This window comes from Tachypleus tridentatus, chromosome 12 (assembly GCF_004210375.1).
Source record: "Tachypleus tridentatus isolate NWPU-2018 chromosome 12, ASM421037v1, whole genome shotgun sequence".
Classification (NCBI taxonomy): Eukaryota; Metazoa; Arthropoda; class Merostomata; order Xiphosura; family Limulidae; genus Tachypleus; species Tachypleus tridentatus.
The window spans coordinates 108,974,581-108,985,620 of record NC_134836.1 but is presented as its reverse complement, the minus strand read 5'-3'; the positions used below and the strand labels follow the sequence as shown (position 1 = coordinate 108,985,620).

At 36.1% G+C, this 11,040-nt stretch overlaps 2 protein-coding genes across 4 annotated transcripts in view; both read left to right on the top strand.

The window, feature by feature from the left end:
- Window positions 1–1,512: 1,512 nt before the first annotated feature.
- LOC143234321 (uncharacterized) overlaps window positions 1,513–11,040 on the top strand; it is a 34,668-nt gene continuing 25,140 nt past the window's right edge. The window contains exons 1-2 of one of the 3 annotated variants that reach the window (XM_076471608.1): window positions 6,327–6,488; window positions 6,948–7,081. The gene's annotated coding sequence lies outside the window, so the exon portion shown is untranslated. Of the gene's footprint in view, window positions 1,669–6,297; window positions 6,489–6,947; window positions 7,082–11,040 lie in introns of those variants that run through there. The other 2 variants (XM_076471607.1, XM_076471606.1) reach the window with 2 other exon arrangements.
- On the top strand, window positions 7,514–8,799 carry LOC143234322 (uncharacterized). Its single transcript, XM_076471609.1, has one exon. It carries the CDS (start codon window positions 7,678–7,680, stop codon window positions 8,332–8,334), a length of 657 nt encoding a protein of 218 aa, XP_076327724.1. The 5' UTR covers window positions 7,514–7,677; the 3' UTR covers window positions 8,335–8,799.

The window sequence follows — 11,040 nt, the reverse complement described above, 5'->3', positions numbered from 1 at the left end:
ACAAAACTTCATATGTATTTTTACATAAGTGAATCATTTTAATTGAAATCGAGTCACACTTTGCGATGCTTACATAATGTTAAAAGGCCGTATGACGTGTTATTTGTGGGTGCGTTCATATATGTGTATATTTCAATATTGTTTATTCGTCGCTATGATGACAAGAGGTTGTGTAAATAACCCAAACATATTTTGTTATAGTTGTGGAAAATTTGTCGTATATTTGATCTAAGTAATGGAATTTTCTTCCAGATTTGTCAAAAATCCTTACGTGATGGAAAAAATGATTATTAGTTTCGAAATCTGCGTAGCTGAATTATGGGAAGTCTGTTATTAAAACCAAAACAACTTTTATGAAGTTTATTTTAGTAGGCCTGTAAAATCTATTCTAAATTTCGATGTAGAGTGATATATATAGAACAGAAAATTTGGATTGCCTTCACAACGCTTAGGAAATAGTCGAACTTTTTTGTACTTTAAAGAGTAACCTTATTATTATAGACGTGGTTTTGGGTCTAGTTTGAAAACATTTGTACAACTTTTGTAGGTGATCTTTCCTACTAAGGCTCGGCGTGGCCAGGTGGTTAGGGCGCTCGATTCAAAATCGGAGGGTCGCTGGTTAGAGTCCCCATCACACCAAACATGAACCCCTTTCAGCCGTGGGGACATTATGATGTACGGTCAATCTCACTTTTCGTTAATAAAAGAGTAGTCCGAGAATTTGTGATGGGTGTTGAGGGCTAGTTGCTTTCCCTCTAGTCTTACACTATTAAATTAGGGACGACTAGCGTAGATAGCCCTCTTGTAGCTTTGCGCGAAATTCAGGCAATAAACTTTTGTGCTAATTTCTTAACCAGAAAATATTATTAATTCATTTAGATATAACGATGGCTTCTTTCTTTTGGATCGTTCTGTAGTGATATATATATAACAAGCACTATATTAAATATAAATATCGAAAATGGAATATTTTACTGCAGAAACTACATGTTTCACGTCACTTATCGAATGCTATAGTTTGTGATCACGTTGCGTCCGTTAATGGTTAACGTAAAGATTTTTAACTGGTAGTGTTTTAACTGATATAGGTTATAAGAAAATCTTTAATTGGTAATATAGATGAATTAATTAAATATTTACATCTAAAGGTAAGACTGTTATCAGTAATTTGTAATATACGAGTATAAACCTTTAGCAAAGTTCAGTCTTAGTCTTGCTAAATCCTCTGTGTAGTTTTAAATTAGACGAAAATTGTCTTCAGCGCTAAACTATATATTTTTTTCTTTTCGAAAATGAATACAACCAAAAAGAATAACTTAACACTTCATAGTCTTTGTACATGATCCAATAATGTCAAGGATTCAGGTTGAAAAGGTCTAATTAGCTTGGATTACTAAATGACTTGTTCCACCCTGTCGAAGAAAAACACCTAGATGTATGATACGTGACCGATGCTCTCTAAGAATGTACCATTTTTTTAAACCTCCGGAACTTGGAAGCAGTCCAGTTTTAAAAAGGTCACCTAGAAATACGGAGTTATAAGCCCTGTTTTTCTTGGAAAGTTTATTTTAACGCATTTGATATCTTTCTCCGCCGAACTGTTAACAGAAACGATACCATTGTGATAACTAGCAGTGATATATTTTACCGATCTCATTTGCACGTGAGGTAGGTTCTGCTCGTAGATATTCTGTTTAAAAAAATATCTTAAATACACGAATCAGGGTTGGACGTTATAATTACTTATTTGTTTCATATGTTAATAACACGTCGTTTTCCAAATTGTAATTTCAGATAAATCTTCTGGGTGAATGAATTATTTGTCAGCTTAAGGGTAATAAAATGCGAACTAGGCTTATCATTTTTCTGGATTCTGCTGTGTTTTAAATACACAAAAAGTAACTGATCAAATCTTTGACTGCATGAATATTATTGCTGTTTCTTTCTTAACGGGGTCCCTCTAGTCTCATCCTGGTGAAGGGGATGTTTTTTTTGTTTTTTTTATTTCGCACAAAGCTACTCGAGGGCAATCTGTGCTAGCCGTCCCTAATTTAGCAATGTAAGACTAGAGGGAAGGCAGCTAATCATCACCACCAACCGCCAACTCTTGAGCTACTCTTTTACCACCGAATAGTGGGATTGACCGTAACGTTATAACGCCCCCACTACTGAAAGGGTGAGCATGTTTGGTGCGACCGTTATTCGAACCCGCGACCCTCAGATTATGAGTCGAACGCCTTAACCCATCTGTCCATGCCGGGCCAGCCACAGGGGAAGTTAAGACACGTTGTTTGGGGTTAGATTTGATAGGCATGGAACTCCTAATGATCATAGGAATTTTTTTTTATGTTTATGTCTCACATAATTTAGTTTTCCTAATAGAAGCAATTTATTGTTTTACAGCTGTCAGAAGCACTTTGACTACGAAACAAACAAAACAAACAAGATTTGTTAAATTTCGGGTTAAGTTACAAGAGGGCTATCTGCGCTAGCCGTCCCTAATTTTGCAGTGTAAGACAAGAGGAAAAGCAGCTAGTCATCATCACCACCCACCGCCAACTCTTTGGCTACTCTTTTACCAACGAATAGTGGGATTAACCGTCATATTATAGCGCCCCCACGGCTGAAAGAGTGAGTATGTTTGGTGTGACGGGGATTCAAACCCGCGATCCTCAGATTACGAGTCGAGTGCTTTAACCACCTGGCCATGCTGGGCTTCAACAAATCTTATTATGGATACTTACTGATAAGTTTACATTGGTAAATGTTGCCTTAACGTAGGCTCACCAATTGGGAATAACTTATTGTCATGCTTTGCTGATTTTAAAATTATATATATCGTAGGTTAACCAATAATACTTTAATTTTGAATCATTTATATTTTATTTAAATTCCAACGTTAACTCGGGTATAACTCGACCTAAAAATTACTCAATATTTCCATTAAATTTTAATTATATTGACAAAGCGTTTTTGAAACTAGCTCGACGTAATAATATTTTTACTTCAACCAAAACACTATGTCAACCAAAGCCAACTGATAATATTCGAAACACGTAATTACAACGAATATTAAAAAGAAAATAGTTACTAAACAATGATAAACGCTAATTGTCAATGCTGTTAAACGTAATTTACTTTAAAAAGAGTTAGCTATGAAAGTAACGGGTAAAAAACATAACAAGTTGGAGAACCGTTCATCAAGAAAGGTATGATCATTTATTTGACATGCTAGGTATTTGTTTAAGTTTCAAGCCACACAGTATTCTTTCTATCCGTGCTCTGCACGACGAGGGTAACCTATTTTCAGCGTAATAATCCCTCAGTCTTACCGCTGAGATATTGGGTGAGGGTGGGGATTTTGAAGTTAAACACAAAGCTGCACAATAGGCTATCTTTGGTCTTCCCAACATGGGTGTCGGAACCCAGTTTCTAGCAGTTGGAGTCCGGAGACATACTATTGTGCCACTGGGGAGGGGTAATAAAATAAGAAACGTAATTGTGATGTTGTAGATCTGCTTATTAGTTTTATCAAAGACGAGTAGTTGAAATGCTTAATGTTAACTTTAAAGTTCATAGACTGAGGTTCACAGATCGTGCAATAATCCAATGATTACATTATATTCACTATCAGTTTTGATACTGACACTAGAGAAAACAAATAGATGAATCAATAAACACTATTTGCAATCAATAAAACAATAAACCTCATGCCTGTTCGTGTTTGTCAGGTGTATACTTGATAAACCAGTTAAGGAGGGAAATCTACTTTCCGAAAGGGACTGAGTTATCAGTGTTTATTTTTGTTGTGTTAAACCATGTTGGCTCAGCAGCAAGTTTCATAACGCTAAAGTTCGAGTAACCCTCCGTGACAAACACAACTTGGACAGCTCATTGAGTAGCTTTACGTTAAAGCTACCGAGACGGAATTTTCTGTTATTCTACCTAGACCTAAAGAATGCACTTAATGCAGATAAATGTTAGATGAATGGAAGATATATATATTAATATCGAAAATTCCTGTAATTGTGTCAGGTACTAAACAAATCCAATTTTTTTATGATGTGAAAAGTTCGAAGATTTAAATGTCTTGCTTTCAAAGTTGGTAGCTAATTCTTATTATGTTTAGAAGATATCAATACGAAAATTATTTTTAAATATACGCAGGAGTGTCATTCCACAAAAGATTTAGGGGAGGGTCAGTGAAGACTGACCTCAGGGGATCCCCTTTAATCAAGTGGAGCCGTATTCTAAGGCATTATTTGTGTGTATTTAAGGAATTAATAATTAAAGAAGTTATATTAAATATTTCTGATAACTATTTTTAGTTGTGAATAAGGTTATTTAACAACTTGGCACTACTTTATGCGGATGAATACCTTAACGCATATAAAGACTTGTTTTAGGCTATGAAAATTGATAGTTACTGTAGACGTAGTGGGTGGTTATTGGGAGTTACATTAATTAGTTTGGATACCTGGTTGTGACCTTTCACAGTAGTATAATTTGTTTATTGGTCTACCAATGAGCGCCTTTCTACCATAATGGGGGCTGGAATGCTAACTTCAAGAGGTAAGTTTATTTAACTTACTTACCCCCAAGTGGTTGTATCTTATTTTTAGTTTTTCATTTAAACTTTTTTTCTTCTTCATTTTGGAGAGCAGTCACCTTTCCACAACTGTCTGCAGGCAGTAAAGGGTGATATAGATGTTGGACGTTGTGGGCTTGAGCACCCACATCTCACTGTCTCCTAATTTATATTTCTATTATTTTATTTCTTTATTTGAGAGTGGCAAATGGAGGTTAAGACTTTTGCGGTGTATCTCCACCGCAAAAGGGGTCCAACATCCACAATCACCTCCCAAACCCACGGTACATTCTATATCCCACATTATAGCCTGTACCCTGGGATCCTCTCACTTGGTGCAGTGGTTTTTAAATTTTTGTTTCGGCTTGTTTTTTAAGTTATAACAATCTAACATTAGTCAGAGGTTTGGATTTGCTGTTTTTAACACAGTTTACCTTTTGATTTAGTTTACTTAACGCTTCGGTGTTAATATTCTATTTATATATATATATATATATTGTGTATATATAAGTTTGATTTCTGACGTAAGAAATGCATTATCCTTCAGCTTATGCACAGTTGAATACTGAGAACATACAAAGGCTTAACTTGTATTTTTTTTCTCCACCGCCTAAGTAAACAATGACTATTTGCACCGCAAATTATCCAGTGTAATAAGTTGTATCTAATAATGATTTATACTGGAATTCTAAGGTGCCGAGACTTCTTTTTTCTTGCGTTGAACGTAGACAGTAAATAAATATAGCATAATTCTCATAATAAACTTGGTTCTTGTTGTTAAGTGCAATATTCTTCCATGGAAGTAATTCAAACACATATTACTCCGTTAAAGAAGTGCTAAGTTATCTCGTGGCTATAGTAACAAAAACTATTGAGTACTCGTGTGACATTTAATGTAAGTACTTAGGTGGCTTATTACAAATAACAATACTAAGGATACATGCTATATGTAATACCAACTCGGGAGCGACTTATTCATTATAATAATAAATACCGAGGTGTCATGTTACGTGTAATACCAATTCTGATGTGATTTGTATCAAGTAACAACAAATTCTGAGGTGATTCGTAATAACGTAAAAAAAAAAAAGCTTTCAGGTGTTAAATTCAAAGCCAAAAGTCTTTTTTAAAAAAAGATGAAAGGCGTCCCATTTTAGAGTATTTTTAAAATATTTCTTCGAGGACAAAGTCTCGAAACAGAATAGTCCACGTACGTCGTCGAAGAGTTTCCAGTTACCTTTCATAAATTATGGCAATCAAGACAGCCAATTGTGGGAATTGTAAAGCCTACAATCTATATAAAAAAGTGAAAATGTTACTTATTTCATAGTATGGAGTACCAAAATGCCCTTAAAGAACCCCTTGTTAATATCATTCAATTGTTTTATCATTTTTTGTTTTCGGAAGAATTATAAGCGATGTCTGTATACGTAAAGAACGGTGTTGTGTTTTGGAAAAAAAAAAACCTTCAATACTGATTAAAAATAAATAAAACGTTAATTGTTATCAAATTGCATTTCAGGTGACATCCAAGAGAAAAATCGGCACATAAATGGTGACATTTTGAGGTGTCTTATTTCCATTTTTTTTTTTTGACAAGGTTGTTTGAGAGAGAGAATGAGGGCGTTCAGTGTTTCTTCGATAAATGAAGGCAGGCTACGTTCCCATGAATAAGTTAAAAAAAAAGTTAGAATAGTTTCGTAGCCAACTCACAACTCGTACAGGGACGGTATATTTAGCTTCATTCCGAATTTAGGCAGTGTGGTGGCAACTGTTGGCGTAGGCCCTGAGATGTGAAAATATATATCTAAGAGGAACAGAATTGTATAGTTAGTAGTGTCGACTGAACGGGGAACAGGGGGAGCTGTTTTATCGAACTTCAACGCTGTAACTAAAACAGGTCAGTTTATAAAGTCTTTTTACTTATTCGAAATTCTTCGGGATATTTTAGTATTTTTCTGAGCGAATATAAATTTTCAACCGAAATATAAACGCGTTTTGGACGAGAAATATAATTACAATATCAGTGATATTTAGTCCAGTCATTTTTGGTTTTTCGTGTCTATGAATTTAGTTACTGTTGTATTTATATTTTAAAAATAAAATGCAAGTATACAGGATTCATGAATCCGTCTTTATAATATGAATTACGAAACTAAGGGTTTTCTAATAAAAATTTAAGTTTAATTTTTCCTAATAATTTTGATTTTAATTATTTTTATCACTAAATCATATCAATTATTGAATGATTTACCAAGTTTTGGGCATTGAATGAAACTGTTTACTGGGAAGTTATCTAATTCGTTTATAAGGGCAGTGAGTGACTCAGACTTTTTTTTTTTTTTGAATGACAAATCAGATCACTTCTTCTGGCAGCGAATCAAACCAAGTTTTGGATAGTGATTAAGCCCCAGGCAGGAGGGCTATGTCGCATAGATAAGGACACTCCTCGATTCCGCCTCAAAGTTTGGCCCTGCTTGCTCTAAAATTATGGTAGGAATTTGCGAACAAATAAACAACGTGTATTAGTATAGGATGACTATCTAACAAGGTATTAAATGTACGTGATGGAATATTTTACTGTTTGCTTAATTACGAAATCATCATTCACTAACTGTTTGTACATGATGATTAGTATTTTAAAAATGATTGGTGATAGTACATGATGATTGGTATTTTTGTGTTCGTTTTAGGTTAACGTAAACAGAAATACCCACATGTTCTTTTTACTTCAATAAATATAACTTTGTTTTATGGGGATCTTCCAGTGATTATTGCACTCTTTGGACAGATGATGTATTGTTTACTTGTATTTACTTCATTTTAGCAAATCTATGGAATTCAATCTCTTACGAGAAATGTACTAGCTACTGAATTCCACAAATCTCCTGTAATCACGTTATTAGGTAGTTGTATAGTTTCACAAAACAAAGTTTGGAGAGTATCATAATCGAAAACTGAATGAAGCCATATCAAATTTTGGCTGTCATCATGTCCCCTCTGTAGCGACGTATCATCATGTCCCAGCTATAGCGACGTATCATCATGTCCCAGCTATAGCGACGTGTCATCAGGTCCCAGCTATAGCGATGTGTCATCAGATCCCAGCTATAGCAACGTGTCATCAGGTCCCAGCTATTGCGACATGTCATCATGTTCCAGCTATAGCGATGTGCCATCAGGTCCCAGCTATAGCGATGTGTCATCAGGTCCCAGCTATAGCGACATGTCATCATGTCCCAGCTATAGCGATGTGTCATCATGTTCCAGCTTTAGCGATGTGTCATCATGTTCCAGCTATAGCGACGTGTCATCAGGTCCCAGCTATAGCGATGTGCTATCAGGTCCCAGCTATAGCGACATGTCATCAGGTCCCAGCTATAGCGATGTGTCATCAGGTCCCAGCTATAGCGACATGTCATCATGTCCCAGCTATAGCGATGTGCCATCAGGTCCCAGCTATAGCGACGTGTCATCAGGTCCCAGCTATAGCGATGTGTCATCAGGTCCCAGCTATAGCGACGTGTCATCAGGTCCCAGCTATAGCGACGTGTCATCAGGTCCCAGCTATAGCGATGTGTCATCAGATCCCAGCTATAGCGATATGTCATCAGGTCCCAGCTATAGCGATGTGTCATCAGGTCCCAGCTATAGCGACGTGTCATCAGGTCCCAGCTATAGCGACGTGTCATCATGTCCCAGCTATAGCAACGCGTCGTCAGGTCCCAGCTATAGCGACGAATTAAAGCAACTAAGTTAATGTCTTTAATCTGAAATAATCTAATTAACGGACTGAGCATGTAAGGGGTCGATCCACTGGATTGACTCCATATTAGAAAGTATGAAGTGTATCTTCAGGAAAGATGGTAAACTTTCATTCAACAGTACAAGTCTGTAGTACACAACAAATCAGATGTGTTACTAAAGGTAAAGATGTCTGTGAAGTACAATAATTAGCCTGATTCACACCCTGAGAAGTAAATGATGTTTATGTGGAAAATAAATATTCTTTTGTCCATTGTACAGCTTGCATATTGCATTTCCATAACTTCTACAACCTTGTAATTGTATATCTACAGTTTTTAGTATTTCTTTGTACTGTATCTGATATTGTAACACGAACTGATGCGAAATGAGCAGTGTAGGGTAACTTATAAACCTTGATGTCATGTTGATATTAACTGCATAATACCGTGTTGAAAGTGCCCGGCATCGCAAGGTGATTAGGGCGTTCGGCTCTTAATCTAAGGTTTGCGGGTTCGAATCCACGTCACACAACACATGCTCGCCTCTTTTTGCCGTAGGGCGTTATATGTGACAATCAACCCCACAATTTGTTGGTAAAATAGTAGCCCAAGAGCTGGTGGTGAGTGATGATGACTAGCTGCCTTCTCTGTAGTCTTACACTGCTAAATTAGGGACAGCTAGTGCAGATAGCCCTCGTGTAGCTTTGCGCGAAATTCCAAACGAAACAAAACTTATAATAAATCTTTATCACTCGATGCACCTTGGGCTAGATTTATTAGTTGATGAGATGTATGTTGTGAAACCGAAGTAGAATTTTATCAGTCGTACTTAATGTTATAACGTTTCGAAGTGATGCAGTGACTGGTCAGTTATAAACCGTTCATTCTTTTTTAGGTGCAAAACTGCATTTGGGCTGTATGTCGTGACCATCGTGAGAATTGAATCTCTGATTTTGCGTTTTAAATCCCTAAATTTACTACTGATCCATCGAGGAATACCAGTCATTATCACCAAAATGTGGTGTCATGACATTCGCTACTATGTAATTATTCGCCAACTGTTGACGATGCTAGAGTGGATTGTTTAAATCATATAAAATCCCCAGGTGGAACAGAAGCAAGTCTATGGATTTATAACGCTAAAATCATGGGTCCAGTTCCCCTCGGTGGATACAAGAGATAGCCTGATGTGCCTTGGCTATAAAAAAAACATAAACATAAACTGTTAAATACACATTGCTTATTGGAGACGAACTAGTCATTACAGGCACTATGTTTACTCTGTAGACGTGATAGTTATTCATATGTATATTGTTTGTTTGTTTGTTTTGTTATGCATAAAGCCATACAAAGGGCTATGTGTGCTTTGCCCACCACGGGTATCGAAGCCCGGTTTTTAGTAATATAAGTCCTCAAGCATACAACGTGTCACTAGGGGGTCACGTATCTTGTTCATGTTGTTGAACTGTAGTTAATACTGATTTACTTTCATTGTTATTACTAACAATAGTGTGAGGGCAATTGCTCTGAGATGTTTTCCTTATTTTGTCATGGTTTCGTTTATAGCACTGTGATGTCATGCAAGTCGTTTACAGAAGAAGTTGTTTCTCTGGCACATTTCGGTGGTAAGTTCAACCTCTGACGTAAGGGTTTAATTTATCACAACTATGACTCATCGTGTCTCTATGGGTTCTCCGTTTCTAACTCTTGGCAATGTCTTCTATCTATCCACATGTTGTTGTGTAATTTTATATGGTATTACATTGGTGCGCCTGTGATGAAATTCGGTTCTCATAGAATGTGTAGTTTTAATATATAATATTCGCAACGTCGTGTAGTTTTTACAAACGTGAACTTCTAGGAAATGAAGTCGAATATAAATCATTATTTACATTCAATTCTCACACACAAACACGCACAAAAATACTTGTGTATATACATATATATACACACACACACAAATGTCTTATTTACTAATTTCAAATCCCAGATGGCGAATTTCCGTTTGAATATAAATATCGTCACAACAGGTTTAATAAGTTATTAATTACTGACAATAAATTTACTAAATGTGTCAGTTACCCGTTCTAGTGGTTAGAAAGATTTAGTGTGTATGTGTGTTTTCTTACAGCAAAGCCACATCAGACTATCTGCTGAGTCCACCTAGGGGAATCGAACCCCTGATTTTAGCGAGGAAGATATAATATCACTTACACTATGTAACACAAATTTTGTTCCTGGATAGTATGTGTTATTTCTTAATTGCTTGGGTTGTAAAAGTACAGAAAATGGCCATTATTCCCTTCAAACTTTGCTTTTGGGACCTGGATAATGAAATTTAGAAATTAACCTATTTTTTATGTAAAAACGGACAAATTTGCACATTTTCATTTACATAAGGTCTGAATAAAACAACATATGAATCAAGATTTATATGTATTTATACTTCAGTTATACAAAAATGTTTAGAAGTGAGTAGTTTTTTCGAGATTTGCGAGTGTAATGTAAATCACTTTCACGTATCAGCCCCTAAATATAGTCTACCATCATGTTATACGCTCCTTGGTAGCGGCGTTCAAAGTCCAGTGTATCTTGGTGGAAGCGCTCGCCTTGCTCCTCTGAGTATGCTCCCATGTTCTTGAATTTATCAAGATGAGCGTCAAGAATATAGACTTTCAGGGACATCTTGCAGCCCATTTTGCTGTA